This window comes from Pipistrellus hanaki (genome assembly GCF_964339955.1).
Source record: "Pipistrellus hanaki genome assembly, chromosome: 13".
NCBI classification, from domain to species: Eukaryota; Metazoa; Chordata; class Mammalia; order Chiroptera; family Vespertilionidae; genus Pipistrellus; species Pipistrellus hanaki.
The window spans coordinates 33001789-33020018 of record NC_140515.1 but is presented as its reverse complement, the minus strand read 5'-3'; the positions used below and the strand labels follow the sequence as shown (position 1 = coordinate 33020018).

The window sequence follows — 18230 nt, the reverse complement described above, 5'->3', positions numbered from 1 at the left end:
GGGCAGTGAGGGCTTGCCTGGGATGGGAATGGCTGGGGACCAGGGGCGGGGGTCAATGGGGGGGGAGGGAGGAGACATATGTAAAACTAGAAAATAAATAAATAAATAAATAAATAAGTTTTGAAGTTTCTCTTCCCAGATTGCTTTGACAGTGTGTAAGCTGGCTCACAGGACCAGGGATGTCAAATGATCTCTTAACTTTTACAATATGCGGTAAAGTTACAAATACACACACTCTTTGATTCAAGGAAAGGCTTTAAGAAAACAATACTTTTGTTGCAATTCATTTAACTAAAAATGATCTAAACTAACAGGGTCAAAAATCTTTCAACAATGAAATGATATCTTATAGCTGGTCCTGGCAGTTAGAAAAGAATACTCCAGAACTCTGTGCATCATTACAAATCTTTGAGCGCCTATACCCGAGTGTTCGAGAACATAGCTTCTACTAGTTATAACTACAGTAATTCAAAGGGGCACTGAAGATTGGAGCTGGATGTATATAACTACTACATGTCACATTATGTTAAATTATGAGAAATTTGAATGGTCCCATTCCTGAAGTTACTCAAATCACTTTTAGGATTATTCATTAGAAATTTATCACCACTTTTAGATTTGCTTATGTGAGACTTCTCTGCTGTTTTAGCTGGAATCATAGTTAAAGGAATACCATTAAATCATTAGCTCTTGTGCTGGAGAGAAACTTAGAGGCAACCTCATGGCATTCATAGAACTAAAGATAACAGAGAAATTCATCTTAACTTGGCTTTCTTTTAGCCTGATAATGAGCATTTGCAATTGTAATTAAATGACCAGATTCAGGTGTTCTGAGATAGAATTAGACCTCAGGAAACAAAGCATTTATAAACCCAATAACAATAGAAATAGCTTAAAATACAATATTAATCTTTCTACTGATACACTAATAATATATATCTTTGAAAACAACTGATCTCATGATCTCTGTAATGTCATTAATTGTAAAAACTTTACATTTTCATGTTGGTCAGTTTACATATAAAATTCATAATACAATTTTAAGACTCATTCACAAATTTGTATATGCTGATATCAGTATCAAATAAATATACATACTTGGGGTAGAAGACACAGAAAAAGAGGAGAGATATTAAACTGTTATAAGCTAGTCATAATTACATATTTGAAATTTTCTCTCCTTTATTAAGAAGCTGGAAAGGGCTAGTAATAATATTAGGAGCTCTAACCTCTAAATTGTTCTCACTTCTTAAACAGTTACTCAGATTTTTGAGACCTATCTTTTGGAGTTTAAGATCACATGGGCTTATGTGCCTCCCACTCTGTGGATGCTGCCTCCATAACCCTAGGTTCATGCAGGTTGATTTGGAGAGACTAGAAAGACTTGATAAGAATCAATTGATAGCTCTTCCTTTCTAGTTGGTGCCGCCACTAATTCCTTTCTTGCAGTTGTATTTACACAATCCTATGTAGGACAGAGAAGAGGAAGAGCTTTTGTAACAAATATTGCTACAATCTTTGGGGTACAGAATTTGAGGGATTGAAAGAGTACGGTTTATCTTGTTAGCCATGAGAAACCGTTGTGGTCAGAGAATTGCATTGTGTTTGATCTTGTCATCATTTATAAACATAACTCCATCAGTAAAGATATTCCATAAGTGACCCAGCTTCCCTGCTTTTTTGTGGGGTGAGTTTATGTAAGAGAAGGGTAGCTGAGAATTCTGCATTGTATTGAGAATGGTTTTCTACATTTTTTTTTATTTTTATTTTTTTTAATATATTTTTTTATTAAGTTATTATTTTTGTACATATACCAATGCCCCCTCCCCCTCCCGTACATACCCTCCCTCCCGGTTTTCTACATTTAAATAAATGTTTTATTGGAACGAATCTTGCTCTTTTTGATGTATTGCTGTATTCTCTTTTCTTACAGGGTCCAGATCATCAAACAATTTTATTTAACCATGGTGCAGTTCAGAATATTGCTCACCTACTAACCTCAGTATCTTACAAAGTAAGATGTTAAAAATTACATCCAGATTTTTAATACTTTATTTCTTTTTCTAAAATCTTGCTCCAGAAAGAGACCCACATATTTTATTCCTTCTTTGTTAGATATTGTGATCAAGAGTAGTTTTTATCAGTAAAATGTTTTGGGGCATTGTCTTATCTATAGAAGTTACTTTAAAAAAACAACAACTATCCTTTCTATTTTGTTTTCAGGATGTGGTTGTGGCATGAGTAGCTATTGATTTTCACTGTGATTATTAACAATCTCCTCCAGTTAGATGTCCGTGCCAAAGCTGATGCCTTGAAGTATATATAGGAGCAATGGCTTGCTATATCAGGAAAAACTGGCTTTTATATTTGAGACCTTTATTTAGCCACAGTGACTGACTCAAACAAACAGTATATATCCACATATATATACATAAACATTTAAAATTCTTCTTCTTTCTATTTTGAGTTTAAAAGTCAAGGGTTTTCAGATTTGTTAATTAAATGTTCTTTACTGTCTTTTATATATAGGTAAGTGGCATCATGACATATTATCAAGCATTTAGCTAAAACTTTGGACATTCATTGTTGTTCAGTTAGCAAATTGTAGCAAATATTGGGACATTGTCCTTGTGTCACGTTAGAGTTGGGTTACCAGGAGTTTCCTGTAGAGCAGAGAAGCCATCATTTTGTCTTCTATCCACTTGTACTTATCTTACTCTGCTCTTCTAGTCCTTAGCTCTATTGCAGCCTGCTAATATGTATGCTTTCTCTACTCCAGACGCCCAAATTCACTCTTGGTGAAGAGCTCACAAGGATAGTTGTATTGTCCAAGTGAGGGACATGTTTCTTCATACCTCAGCTACCTATCCTACTAGTCCCAGGTTCCACATAAGAACATCAAATATAGGCTCAGGCTTGGAAGTGAGAATTAGATATCTGGTGAAAACTGAACAGAATGACTTAAGAAAATAATAGCTCCTATAGGAGTTCCTGCAAATTAGGAAATATGTTGTGTGTGGTCGAGAGTTTGGGCCCTTCCTTGGTATCATTCCAGACCAGTTACCCTGTTTTAATGAATGGTGGCACAATTTCTAGGTGTTTTAAAAGTTAAATTAATTTAGCCCTTTTCAAACTTTTATGGTAACTTTGTTTCCTCTCTCCCCATTCTCATCCCATATGCAACCACAAGAGTAGAGTACTCTTTTTCCCCCCTCCTTTAGGTATCTGTTTTTTGTAATTTGGGAAGAAGAAATGTCTCACTTGGAAGGCAGTTGGTAATTGTTTTTAAGTTCCCTTTTGCCTTACCAACATTGTATTTTGTACAGTGTTCTCTTAAATTTGATTAGGGATTTGTCTAGTTAAATTTTAATTGCTACTGTTTTTGCTTTTTCATTACTTCATTAATTTTAACTTATTGCACTCCTTAGATAAACAGGTTTTATTTCTATTCCCTTGAGTCCTTTTTTAGTACTTTGGCAGATTTAATTAGTTATTTCTTCAGAAGAGTTTAGATTTTCATACATTAAAATGCGTATTTGTGCCATAACTGGTTTGGTTCAGTGGATAGAGCGTCAGCCTATGGATTCAAGGGTCCCTGGTTCAATTCCAGTCAAGGGAACGTGCATGGGTTGCTGGCTTGATCTCCAGCAGGGGGTGTGCAGGAGGCAGCTGATCATCATTGATGTTTCTATCTCTCCCTCTCCTTTCCTCTCTGAAATCAATAAAAATATATTTTTTTAAAATGCATATTTGCAAAACTGAAATAAAAATGTTGTTTCTTTGTTTATTTATTTTTATAGGTTCGAATGCAAGCACTGAAATGCTTTTCAGTTTTAGCTTTTGAAAACCCCCAGGTATCGATGACCCTGGTAAATGGTAGGCTGGAATTTTTAGTGGAACCTACTTGATTTAATTTATAAACTTTGTAGATTTAAAGAAGTTCTCAATTCTTATTGTTTGTTTTGTTTGTAGTTTTGGTTGATGGAGAATTGTTACCACAAATTTTTGTGAAGATGTTACAGAGGGATAAGCCTATTGAGATGCAACTCACATCAGCAAAATGGTAAAAGTCAAGACAATGTGGGAAGAAAGATAGTGTTTCTCAATATCTTAGAGGATTTTGAGACAGATTGATTAGTTCCTTTTCAATCCCAATTTTGTTTGGGGATTTTTTAAATTTGAAAGTCATGGGGTTGTCTCACATTTTCTTAAATGGACATGGTTTTTACTCCATTTACTCAATAGCATGCAGAACAGGAACTCTCATGTAACATCTAAGACTACCTACAGAAAATTACTTTATCACATTCCCTTCCTGTATTTCCATTGAAATAATATGCAATTAGATGAGAATTAACCACCACATATTATGCTAAATATTAAAAGTATTAAGCCAGGAAAATACAAATATATAGAAATATGAATGAGAGTTAGTTAAAGTTGATAACCAAGGCACGATTTCAGAGTATATGGTTTCCTCGTTTTAGGAAAAACAAACAAAAAAAATCCTCATAGAGATGTAACAGTTTATAAGGTAGTTACATAAAGTTCTTATTAGCATAACTCCTGGCTCCTATAAGCCTTCAATACATGCTAATTCTGTAGCAATATATTGATAGATATATTGACCCTATTACAGATAGGTCGAACACCTGCTGTATAGGGTTCTATGCTAAATGAATTGTTTATTTCAGTATTTAAAAAACTAATATTTTGATGAGAATGAAAAATTTTCAGTGATTTACTCATGAACTATGAATTGTTTATTGTTTGTTTGTATTACTTGTATTTTTTTCCCTTTTGTCTTAACTTCAAAACTAATTGCTTCTTTGTTGGTGAAGTAACCCTGCCATAGAACATTTTAAAAAAAGACAGTAGGGAAAACAAGCCTTAAAATGATAACAGCTTTAAAGGATTCAGCCCTCTAGAACAAGAGTTGGGAACCTTTTTTCTGCCAAGGGCCATTTGGATATTTATAACATAATTTGCAGGCCATACAGAATTATTATCTTAAAAATTATCCTGCTTTATTTGGTCAAACATTTAATTAACTCACCCCTAATGCCTTGGCGGGGCCAGACCAAATGATTTTACTAGTATACGGCCCGCGGGCCAGACATTCCCCACCCTTGCTCTGTAATATAAGTATTTTACTGATTTGTTTATAGTATCCCCTAAAAGCTAGAACATGGGTGTTTTGTTTTGTTTTTTCACCCAGCTTACCAAAGGAATATAATTGAAAAAGGAAACTCATTAAAGTTTCTGAAGTGCTTAATGTTCATTACCTGTTTGGGGAGTGCAAAGTAGTAATTTTATTCTTATTCAAAGCCAGATATAATTGTGAAGGTAAATTGTTTTTCTATAAAACCAAATCATTGCCTAATTCTTAATGCCACTACTAATAATGCCACTTCTGATTAGTTAATTTCTTATGGACACCCATAAACATTAGAAGGTAAATGCTTCTCCTGTGATACTTCTGCTGTTAGACTACCAACTTAACTTCATTTAAACTTAGATACTTTAACTTTATATTTTAATTTTTTTCCTTTTTATTATGGAAAATTTAAAACAAAACAGAAAAGTATAAAGAATTCTAATGTGCTCAGCACCTAGCTTCAAAATGCATCCACCTATTAGGCCACTTATTTTAAAAACAATTTTGTAAGGTTTTGGGGTTTTTTAATATCTGGCTTATAACATTGGTATCAGTTAGTTTTCTTTGACTACTAAATGAACAGAAACTCAGAGAAGGGAATGTCAAAGCCTCTCTCAAAATAAATGAGAGTAGTTGTCTTATTTTTGGCCCATAAAATACTAAAGGCAAGTAATTTTCCTTTTAACGCTTTAAAACACAAGCAAAAACTTACTTTCTGTTATCTTATTCCAGTTTGACTTACATGTGTAGAGCTGGAGCAATTCGGACAGACGACAACTGTATTGTATTAAAGGTGAGCTAATTAATTCTCTAAAAGGCATATGAAAAGTATTCACTCATATGTGTTGAATATAAATATTGGTATTCCTATTTGTCACTAGGGTATGTGTGCATAGAATAAAATAATTGTAAATACCATGCTTTTCTTTTTGATGGGATGTCATGTAGTTTTTTAAAAATTGGTTTTATGTGTGTTTTGAAAGTCAAAGTGAAATAATTATTTCCCTGTCATACTTTTATTTTTATTTTTATGGTAATAAGGGGGATGTAGAAATTATAAAAATATGTAAAATTCAGGTGATAGAAAATAAATTTTAATCCTTGATTTTTATTGTTTGCAACAGTTTTTGTAGGAAGCAATTCACTAGCTCTGCAAATAAAAACTTTATATCACTCTCATGGCAAATAATCAAAAGGCAAACTGAGAAGGAATAAGTAAATAACACTGAAAGCCATCATTGTCATTGATGTCCAAATCAACTAAAGTTAGAAAAACTCAAAGACTAAAAGACTAGCCCTAAAAGTCCCAAGACCTGGAATCTGCTAATAACCTCTGATTAGCTAATTTCTTATGGACACCCATAAGCATTAGAAGGTCTCCCTGGTTACCACTGCTGCCTGGCTTGGTAACCTTGTACATGCCCCTTATTCTGTTGGCACTTCAGACTCCTAATTATGAAAGTGGAGGCAATAATTCTCGCTCATTTGTCCCACAGGGTTACTGTGAGAATAACAATCCATTAAATGTCTTATTTGCTATAAAGAACAAATCAAGTATTAATAAATTCATTGTGTGTCATTTTATGCATGTGATTTCTCTCACTATCAGTGTTCAAAATCAACCCAAGGATAAAGAAAGATTGTTTGCTTTAGTCTTTGGTGAAGCAAGTCAGTTAATTTAATGAGATTTGACGATCTCCTAAGAAAACAACTCTGCATCGAATGCTAAAGGCTTTCATTATAAGGACCTTGGTTTATTTTCTTAACTGCTCTCCCTTCTTTTCTTCCTCATTGGTCAACAAGGTTAATAGTATCTTTCTTGGTGTAGTAGTTGTGAGAATGAAATTCAATAATCCATGATTTTATGGTATTGATTAATGTTAGTGACCGTTCAAAAGAAAATAAGAATAAGGCTTTCCTCTTGGAAACCTAAGGTTGTATTGAAAAGCCTGAAATCAGTAGTTAACAATAAAGTGCTAAACTGTGATAAAGATGTATTGGGGACTTAGAAAAGAACAGCTGGCAGTGGTAGTTGAGAGAGTTTTCCTATAATCGTAATATTTTTCAGTTTTTACTTCCACATTATCCTTTAAAGTGGATCCATCTACCTTATAAATAGTAAATACATGGGATATTTTTATTGATAAATAACCAATCAAGACCAGTGCCAAGATTTTTGAAGGACCTCAGAAGTAAAAATGGACAGCTTAGATATTAGTCTTTCCAAGGAACTCTTTGGAAAACCTAGGAACTGTAGTTAATGCATTTCACTTGCATTGTAGGAGAACCGATGGAATCTGAGTGATGGTAAGATCACTGAACCTTTAAAGCTGTATCTTTTTTTGTTGTTGTTCCTATAGATATTAATTCCCAAACAAAAAATAAAAGTCATCCCAACCATATTACTCACTAAGGAAAAAATAGCATACTTTTTTAAAGCAAAATCGTTCCTGGTTAAACTGTTGGATGTCAATTAGATAAATAAATACATACATGGTATAGAAGCATCAGACATGCTTTATTAGGAATTCTTGAAATGTCTTTTGTAAGGTTGTACATAAAGCTTTAGTCTTATCAATCATAAAAGCCTGAATGGAGTTTATATTATTGTATTTTGATTTTATGATTAATTTAGTGTACCAGCATAAATGATTAACATGCACTGAATTTTATATATTTTTACATTAAAAAACTCTTATTCTCTGTGAGTCTTCATTGAAAATTTCATGACAAGCATGACTCCCAATAAAAATCATTGAGATAATTCAGTCACTATATGATCTCCAAGCTTTTGCCTTTACCAAAAAGCAAATAATTAATTTCACTACCTTTCAGACGTTGCCATGTTTGGTTCGAATGTGCAGTAAGGAGAGATTACTAGAGGAGAGAGTTGAAGGAGCTGAGACACTCGCCTATCTGATTGAACCAGATGTTGAGCTACAGAGAATTGCGAGCATTACTGATCACCTTATTGCCATGCTTGCTGATTACTTCAAGTATCCCAGCTCTGTGAGTGCCATCACTGACATTAAAAGGGTATGTTTTCTTTTCCTTTTCAGCAGCTCTAGAGAGGGATTTCTAAAAGTTCTACTTACCATTCACTACTTTGAACTACTTGGTAATACAGTTCAAAGCCCTTTTAAATAAAGGAATATTTTACCTTTGGTAACACAGATGATGTTGTTTTATGAGTTTTTGAGTCCAATTTGTTTCATGTTCAGAAATTTTTTAAATACGTTTTTATTGATTTTTAGAGAGAGAAAGGGAGAGCAATAGAAAAGAAACATTAATGAGGTTAAAATATTGATTGGCTGCTTCCTGCACACCTCCTTCTGGGATGGAGCCCACAACCTGGGCGTGTGCCATGACCGAGAATTGAACTGCCAACCAACTGTTGGTTCATGCGCCAGTGTTCAGTCACTGAGCCACACCAGTTGTGCAGAAATTTTTATTAAGGAAATAATGAGGAAAGAAGAAAATTACATCCCTAATCCCCAAATAAAACTTCCAAATAGTGGGGTCTGGTATCTAAACTGGTTACTGACATTCTGTCAATGTTATCTCATCCTATTCATGTTCCCAGAATCATCTCTATTGCATTGTTCTTTAGGTCAAGGCGATCTTTTGCTTTATGTAACTTAGTGGCCTTGTTTTATTCTCCACTGCAGTCTTTTGCTACTTCTCCTAACTTTTGCCATATTCCCTTTCCTTTTTGCAGTTTTATACTGTACTTGGTCTGATAGTGACAGCCAAAGCATCATTTAACCTTTATACTGAGACTATTAATTGTGCTTACCTTTTCTCAAAATATAAGTTCCTTAGGATAGGTAGATATTCCTTTGTCTTTGTTTTTCTGAGCCTCTTTGTCATGTTTATTGCTCTAAGCATAGGAGATAAATATTATGTTAGAGAAAGTTTATTTAAGAAGGTCATGGTAGAAAAAACATTGCCTTCTAATTAGTAACCAGTGCTATTTCATGATTATGACTGCATTTTTTATACCAGTAGTCCCAATGGTAACTTTTAAAAAATTGTTTTCTTGACCTCTCTCATGCCCCTGAGTTAAAAAAAAAAAAAAAAAAAAAAAGAATTCATTTGGTAGGCAGCTGTTCATTTAGCATTTGATACAGAAAATAAAATAAACTATTAAGGGTGTATATATTTTCTCTGTCTCAGGAAGGACCTAAAATGCTTTCATTAATATTTGTGTTAATAATGTATATTGCCCTCTGTGTATTAATGTCTGCTCTTCCTTCAGTCTGATTGTTTTTCCCGTGGGTGATGGGTTATACTGAACCATCCTCCATGTCTGTTCTCCCTCTGGCTACTTGCTCACACTGACAGTATCTCATTGGTACAGAGATACACAGGCAATTCCTAGTGATGGCCTCATGAACATCTTTAGTTGACCATCCCAGCAAGGCAAATAGAATACTTTGTTGGACATGAGAGTGAGGGAACATAGTTATAAGAATATATAATCTAAGCCGGTGCAAATCATTTAATAATTAGTATGTAGTTTATCCCTGCTATTAAGGTTTTTCTGTTTTAATTACAGTAAAACTAGAAATAATTTTTAAAAATTATCTCAATGCCAAACTTGAATATTAGTTTGTTTTGTTATCTTTATTTAGTTTTTATTTTTTGTTAATCCTTATCTAAGGATGTTTCCGCCATTAATTTTTTTTTTTTTTAGAAAGAGTGGAAAGGAGGGAGGGAAAGTAGAAAAGAGAGAGAGATCGATATGAGAGCGACACATCTATTGGATTGTTGCCTCCTCCACATGCCCGACCATGCCAGGGTTCCCACAATCCAGGCCCTTGACCAGGAATCAAACTCAAGACCCTTCAGTGTGCAGTTCAACCCTCTAACCCAGGGGTCCTCAAACTTTTTAAAGTGGGGGCCAGATCCCGGTCCCTCAGAGAGCTGGAGGGCCGGTCTATATGAACTACTAATTCCTACTGTAACACCTCGGCTGTGCTCACTGCCCAAAAAACCTGGCGGGCCGGATCAGACTCCTCTGCGGGCCGCATGTGGCCCGCGGGCCGTAGTTTGAAGACCCCTGCTCTAACCACTGAACACACCAGCCAGGGCAAGTCATCTTTATTTTTTTATTTATTTATTTTTTAAAATATATATTTTATTGATTTTGTACAGAGAGGAAGGGAGAGAGATAGAGAGTCAGAAACATCGACGAGAGTCATCGATCAGCTGCCTCTTGCACGCCCCCCACCGGGGATATGCTCACAACCAAGGTACATGCCCCCGACCGGAATCGAACCCGGGACCCTTCAGTCCCCAAGCCAACGCTCTATCCATTGAGCCAAACCGGTTTCGGCAGTCATCTTTATTTTTAATGATGGATTATCCAGTGTTTTCTGACTTGCCCTCAAAAAAAAAAAAAAGAAAGAAAAGAAAAGAAAAGAAATAATTAACCATAGAGAGAAATTCTTACATGTTAATAAATGTATGATTTTCATGATATATTAGTCCAACTTAGTATTCTACTACCAGTATGTTATGACTAAAAAGCAGTTAAAACTTTAAGAATAAATATTTTAGCACTTACACACCAAAGTGAGTGTTCCTCATTATATATTGGGAGATTCCGCCCATGATCCATCAGTGCTTGCTCTGATCAGAATATTTTTGGAACTACTTTTAAGAATTGCTTTCAACCCTGCCCTGGTTTGGCTCAGTGGACTGAGGGGTCCCAGGTCCAGTTCTGGTCAAGGGGATGTACTTTGGTTTCAGGCACATCCCCAATAGAAGGGTGTGCAGAAGGCAGCTGATCGATGTTTCTAACTCTCTATTCCTCAACCTTTCTCTCTGTAAAAAATCAATATATATATTTTAAAAATTGTCTTCAGAACTACCCCAAATGAGTTTCAAGGTGTTTTGTTTTATTTGATACTCTAAAACACATGTGTCAAACACAAGGCCCGCGGGCCAAATCCAACCCGCCAGGCCTTGCAATGTGGCCCGCACCGCGCTGTCATCACTGCACTCCGCTGTCAGTTTATGACATTGTCAGTTTATGACTGTTCAGTAAACCATTCGGCCCGCGATTTAGGCTAGATTTTAGATTTTGGCCCCTTCTCTGATTGAGTTCGACACCCCTACTCTAAAAGTTACCCAGCTAGATTTCCTCTTCTTCACACATCACAATAATTGTCAATTAACTTCAAACTCTCTTAGTTCATATGTATATTAGTCAGGGTTTTATAGCTCACATGCCAATTAGCTCTTTAGGAAATTTTAAAAGAGGGTCTCTGGTTATTTTTGAACAACAGATATATCATTGCAGAAGAGAACCTTTCGAAGGCAAATCATTCGAAGAAAGTGGTAGTCACTTGGATGAAGAAGTTATGTCTCTTGGTTATAAAATTATTTACATTATTGATATGCCTTATATATTTACTGGTTCATAGTCCCTGAAACTGTCCTATTTTTATTATGGTGGTTTGGTGATAAATCAGATGTATGGAAAATTGATAACTTAGAAGCCAGTTATGCATATGGAAAGGTAGAATTGTTTCACACCAGTAAGTAGTATGGGTTTGGTTTTTTTTTTGTTTTTTTAATAAATCTTTATTGTTCAGGTTATTGTCTTTTAGTTGTAGTTTTGATGTAGTTGTGCAAGGCAGCAAGTTCAGGTGTTTATTTATGCCATCTTGGTTCCTCCCTCTAGTTTTAATAAATGTATCAAAAAAGTCTCCTGACATAAATCTCAGATAACTGCAATAGATAAATAGTAATGATTACCATGGTATAATATTCATTAAGGATTTTCACAAAAGTTTTCCCTGTTTCTAAAAGTATTTGAAATACTGAAATTAGGCTAGCACTACTCTGAACATTTCTGCTAAAGACATTGTTGCAGTAGCACTCAAGTTATCAGCTGTATTCTGGGGCTGGCAAGGTCTGAGTGTACCTTGTTTTGGGGGAAGGTATTTCAGAGAGCCGGTGCAAGCAAGCATTAGTGCCACTGACGCTACAATCTAGGATCACTTAATTTTTAGGGGTTAAAGGTTCACAGAGGTTTTACATATACTAATGTCAAACATTGTGGTATTCACTTTTGAACAGAAGCAGGCTGTGTGCAGATAATGCTGACACAAACACATAGGTCTCAGTCACATGAGCAGAAACCAAAAATAATCAGGAATTCAGTGAGAGCATTCACACGTTAATAGTTGTTAAACATTTTTTTCTTCAACTCAGTTGGTATTATTGAAAATTTAATTTGTGGACTGATTTGTAACATATCTTTTTTTCCTCTCCCATAGCTTGATCATGACTTAAAACATGCTCACGAACTCCGCCAGGCTGCATTCAAGCTCTATGCCTCTCTTGGAGCAAATGATGAAGACATCCGGAAGAAGGTGAGTCTGGGAGAGGGGCGGCCCCCAGTCCTGACAGCCAGCAGGCAGGGAGTGACGCCAACCTGAAAGTCGTGGTGAAGAGCACTAACAGTGACTGTTTGAATATAATAAAGGCATAATTGAAGAATGAATGGGACCCGGATTTGGGGGGTTGTTTGTTTGTTTTAGAACATAGAGTGGCATGGCCGTGCTGGAATGAGAAATAACTGGTGTGTTTCTTTGTGTCATTAATATGGATTATTGTGTTGCACATTTTTGCATGTGTTCTGAAAAAAATCATTTCTAGCACTGTGAAGCTTCAGACACCTTGAAAGTCCTAACACTAGAATTGTATATGTTATTTATGAAAATACTTTCCAATGCCATTGAGAAATTTAAATCTATTGTATATTGTTCTTTGATATGTGGCTTAGTTATGTTTTGATTTTTTTGCTACTGTGCAAGTTTGATGTGAATAAAATCTTTGTGGAATGATGATTTTATGTTTAGTGAGTGGTCATGTGAATTTTCAGGTCCCAAAAAATGTATCACTGGTGTAGCACCTTGTTTTAAAAGCCTAGTCCAACACTGAACTCGTGTTTTTTATGAGAATAGTTGTAAGTATAAAATAAAGTTTAGTTTTAAGCTCTGACCTGGCTCCCTCGTCAAACCGAAAACTGGATCTACCACTCAAAAAAATATATAACCTAATCTAATAAATTTTACACAAGGCTTTTAGAAACATCAGTAAAGTAATCCCACATGTTCTTTCTTGATGAGCCATAGCAGAAAGAGCAAATTGGACATTATTTACTGAACATGGCACTTTACTAAGTATTCTATCTATATTGGTATTTGTGAGGGAAATTACAAGGTATTGGAAATTTGTCATGATTCAGAGAAGTACTTGGGCTCAAGAGAGAGAGTTATGGCATAGCCGTAGGTTTCATTAAATCAATTGAAAAGGAACCATTCTTGAATAAAATTGAAATAAGCAGTAAGGTAAGATATGTGAATAGCATTGATTTAAAATCAATGCAAAAAATCAACTAAGCTCATTGTTTTCCATGTACCTCAATTTAGTTCAACTAACAAGATTTTTTTACTTGAAGTGTTCTTAGTAAATATTTATGAAAATCCTTCTTGACACCTCTAAGCTTTCATTTGTAAACTGTTACTTAAAGATAAGCATACTAGTGATATGGTATTCCCTATGTCTGACAAACATAATTTTTGGATATTGATATGCTTCGTTCAGTTTAGAAAGAGGCTTTTATGGCAACTCATAGATAAAACATTTTTTTTTAATTGATATGGACTGTATAACTTACATACATAATGATTTGTTTTTGGATGGTTATTAGGGCTCATTAGAAAGATGAGAAGTGTTTTGCCCATTCTTTTAGCTCAAGAAGGTTATGCCATGGACTGAAAGGGAGATAGATAGATGGACTTTAAAGGGGGGAAATAGGATGTCCATTTGTACTTCTTTGTACTTTTTTGTTAATAAACTGTTGTTTTGGAATTAATGACTTAATTTGTGATATCATGTTCTAGAAATATAACAGTCTGATGATCAGTCTATTAAAAGTTGTATTTATAATGTGTATAATTTCCTGGTAAGATTAAATCCTGATAACTTCTGTAGAAAGATGACAAATAAAGAATAAGTTATTATTATTATAGCTTTTTTGTGTGGTGAAGAAAAGATACTGTGATATTCTTTATAATGGGGAATATATAGAGTTTTAAGGAAGATATTTAATTTCTGGAAAAATGAAGTATTTGAATAATTTACAGTTCATAGTAACTACTGAAGAGGGATATTGTAAAATGGAAAATATAAGCTATATTGTGATAAAACCTACATGAAAATGGTTCTTAGGAGTGGAGAATTCTTATTTTCAGTGCATAAAAAGTGGCAGTGACCCTTTTCCTTTGAATGCCTTTATTTCTGTTCCATTTTTTGTTGACACAATTATTTGGATAGATTTTTATTTACTTCTCTATGAAATATTTACCTTTTACACTTATGCCTTATTAACTTTGATTATATTTATTTTCATGAAGTACAGTGTTCTTTTATTTTTTAATGCAATATTTATGTTTGTCAAGATGGAATTTTAGTTTACTGAGTTAAGATTCTTTGAAAGAAATTTCAAGGATCATAGAGCTATTCCCCCCCCCCCTCCCAAAAAAAAATAAATAAATAAAACAAAACACAACACACACACAAGGATAAAAATATGAAATGTTCAGTTGGTCTGCCTTTTAAACTGAAAATGGGAATGCAATTCAGTAATACAGGGTATAATATTCCATTGCCCTGTTATGATCAGTTCAGGAAATGAAGCAGAATGAAGAAGAAAAAACTGAAGCCATAAGAGGTTGACAATGAGAGCCATACCCAGCTGTAAAGAAGAAAGATACAGGCCTTCTTTCTTTGTTTCTAGAATTATGTTTCTATCTTTTTGCTACTGAAGACCTTCTGTGATTTCATTTCTTATACCTTTTCTCTGGGCCAGACAAATTAAGATGAAGGCTGAGATATGACCCGTGGGTCAGAGATATACCACTGCTGCTCTGGAGCAGTGTTGGTGTATTCCCATTAAGAGATATCAATATATAACAATTACTGGAATCTAATAAGCACCCAGTAAGTATTTGTTGAATAAATATAGAAGTGAAAATAGAGAAATCAAACACAGAGTGACATTTCCTTCAATATGCCCAGATCTCTCTGTATCTTGTGCAGAGCAAAGTTGGTGTTCTAATTCCCAGCATTTCATCCATTATCACTCTGTGGTATACTTATAAATTTCCTGACTTCCTCTGGTGTCCTGGCAAGAGAGTGAAGGAATGTGAAGAGTTCTGCAGATGAGAGTAGAAAACATTATCATTGGCTGTGACATGAAAGGGGATAAGTCTAAGAAAAGATGGACCACTGAGCTTGACAATGTTGCCTGGCCATATTCAACATAGAATAATTCAAGAATTTTTTAAGTTAAGCAAGGACAGAGGTAGGAATTGAGTACTCAATGTATGAAAGGTCCAGAGCGCATTGGCAGTGACCACAATCGCTATAATCTCTGCCAGGGGGAAAGTCTAGTTTTTAATAATGGCCTTGACCACATATTAATGCTGACTGGGAAGCATAAGTTCAGTTAATGGGACAGTAAAAAAGAAAGAAGTTAAGATACCTAATATTCTTTCGAGTGCTGGTATTTCCAGTCATAACCCCAGCCAGTGGTCAAGTCATGCAGGGGCAGTCCTGTAACTGTGAGGCTGATTCTTTTCTAACAGAATTGTTCTTAGGAAGATCATTACTTGTTTGGTACCTGTTGATCATAAATTAGGCTGGAAATTTTAAAGGATTGTCTCTGTTTACTCTCTTTAAGGAACTAGTATAATTTATTAGTTAGAAAGTATAAGTTGAGGAAAACTAGAAATAGTAAGTATAAATTAACTCAAGGAAATTAATGAACTTAACAGGATGTTATTTTTATTTTTTATAAAAATAAAATACGTTGCAAATCTTAAAAGAAGTACTTAGTGTAACCTTTGCTCCTTTGAGGTATCTTACTAATGGAGACTTTCAGAAAGCTTTCCTCTTGGATTTTGAGTACTTATATTTTAGCCGGACATTCCTTCTGAAGAACTAGAATGTAAGCTCCATGAGGGCAGGGATTTTCTTATGTATTGTTCATCAGTGTATTCCCAGCATCTACAACACTGCCAGATAGATAGACAGCACTTAATAAATATTTGAAGAATGAATGAATGGACAAATAGGTGAATGAATCATATTGCAAAATTACATTATTAAGCAAATTATGTATGGGCCTTCATACATTAAGAGCATTTATAATTTTATTAGCAATTCTATGTAAAGAAATTTAGGAAAAATAAAATCTGATCATATAGGCAAGGTATTGTATTTCACTATACTTTAGCATAAAGAAAGTTCAGGAAATTCTCTTTTTTCAAGATGCAGACAATCAATCACAAGGACATGTCTTCTCACTAGATCAAAGAGAACATATTTTATAGCATGGTACTTGTTTAATTTTGAAAAAATTTTTACCTTTTTTTAGTTTTTTTCCTTTCTAAATGTGTGATTTAAAAATAATGGATATTATTCACAAATGTGAATCTGGATCCTTTTTCCTAAGGATAAAAGTATGATTTGGTTTATAGAAATTAGCCTGACTCAGAAACCAACCTATTCTGTAAAGTGTAAATATTGTCTAATGGGTGAGGGAGGAAGGAAAGCAGTACAGTGAGATGAAGAGCCATAAGACAGCCTTACAACTCAGCATTTATAATAAAACCTCAGTAAGTCAGAGAGCAGGAAGGAATGGCCAGCAAGAATTTGCTAGGGGCTTAAGGAATTATTTGAAAACAATTAGAATGGACATGTTGGTTTCAATGGGACTATTCATAGATCAGTTTGGAAATTAATAATTTAATGTCATTTTTGTCATTTTTATTGTTTTATACCTGCCTTTCATATTTTCAAGAGTGAAAACATGAAATCTTAACTTTTGTTTCTTACAGGGGGAGGGGGTCATCTAATCACACTGGTTTTATATTACGTGAATAAGGTAGTCAAGAATGGAATATTTTTTTCCTTTTAAATTGAACAATTTCTTTTAAGCAGTATAGGCAGGAAAAAATAAAAAGTAAAAAAAAAAACCAAAAACAAAAAACACTAAAAACGAGAATTTGTCTTCTACCTTCTTTTTCCAAAGAAACTATATCTGCAGGGTCATTGTGAGGATGAAGATACAATGTATTTAAAATCTTTAATATGGTGCATGTAAGTGCTCAACAAATGGAAGCATTTATTAGAATATCTTAAATGACTTCATTGGAAGATTAAAAATAAATATATATATTTTAAATTGTACTAGAAACACTGAACAACGTTGGGGCATAAATAAAAAAGGTTTGCAATGAAGACAGTGACTTCATGCTATAAATTTCCAGTTCTGTTAGTTAGTTATTCTTTATAGTAAAAAGAATATTTGTACTTAAGAAGTTTAGAGTCTCTTTCTTTAGCTTACCTCTTATTAATTACAATATGTCTTCTTATTCTCTTAGAATATATTTAAATTTCTGGTTTTCAAAACTTTTTGCTTGCTTTAGCATGCCCTTCAAAGCACCAAATTAAATTTTGGGTTGTTGTTTTTTAAGTTAAATAGAATATACAATATAAATCAATAATTGGTTGAATTCAGAGGTAATAAATAAGTTAGGAAAAGTGTGGAGGCCAAATTTTAACTTTGGTTATCTATTACAGTATTACTGTCCTTGGTTGCCATAGATGTTATTTCTCCAAAGAGTCATTATTCATATGAAGCCCTGTCTTAAATATGCATGTTCAAAATTTGAACAAATGTAAATTATTTTCTATATGTTTTTAAAGTTATAAGATTTTAAAGTATATTTTTAAATTTAGGTCAGTTTTTTAAAATATCTTTCTGCCACCTCAGAAACTTGCTAAGTATTTCATAAAACATATTTATGATTTGTTATACGTTGATTTTATTACTAGTTAGTGTTCTGGGTAACGGTATAATTATACCATGAATTTATATTTTTAAATATTTTTACAAAGTGCAATAATTCTAAATGGTAATTTAAAAGGCACAGTGTCAAAATTTTGTATGTCTCTGCCATGAAATGAGGCAGATACAAGGAGCGAT

The 18230-nt window shown here is 34.0% G+C and overlaps 1 protein-coding gene across 4 annotated transcripts in view; it reads left to right on the top strand.

Moving 5' to 3' along the window:
* ARMC8 (armadillo repeat containing 8) overlaps window positions 1-18230 on the top strand; it is a 75981-nt gene that overhangs the window by 33317 nt on the left and 24434 nt on the right. For all 4 annotated transcript variants that reach the window (XM_084901774.1, XM_084901775.1, XM_084901772.1 and 1 more), the window contains 6 exons: window positions 1934-2014; window positions 3801-3876; window positions 3973-4063; window positions 5891-5951; window positions 7994-8194; window positions 12448-12543. In XM_084901774.1, coding sequence (XP_084757900.1) covers window positions 1934-2014; window positions 3801-3876; window positions 3973-4063; window positions 5891-5951; window positions 7994-8194; window positions 12448-12543 — 606 coding nt within the window. The remainder of the gene's footprint in view (window positions 1-1933; window positions 2015-3800; window positions 3877-3972; window positions 4064-5890; window positions 5952-7993; window positions 8195-12447; window positions 12544-18230) is intronic.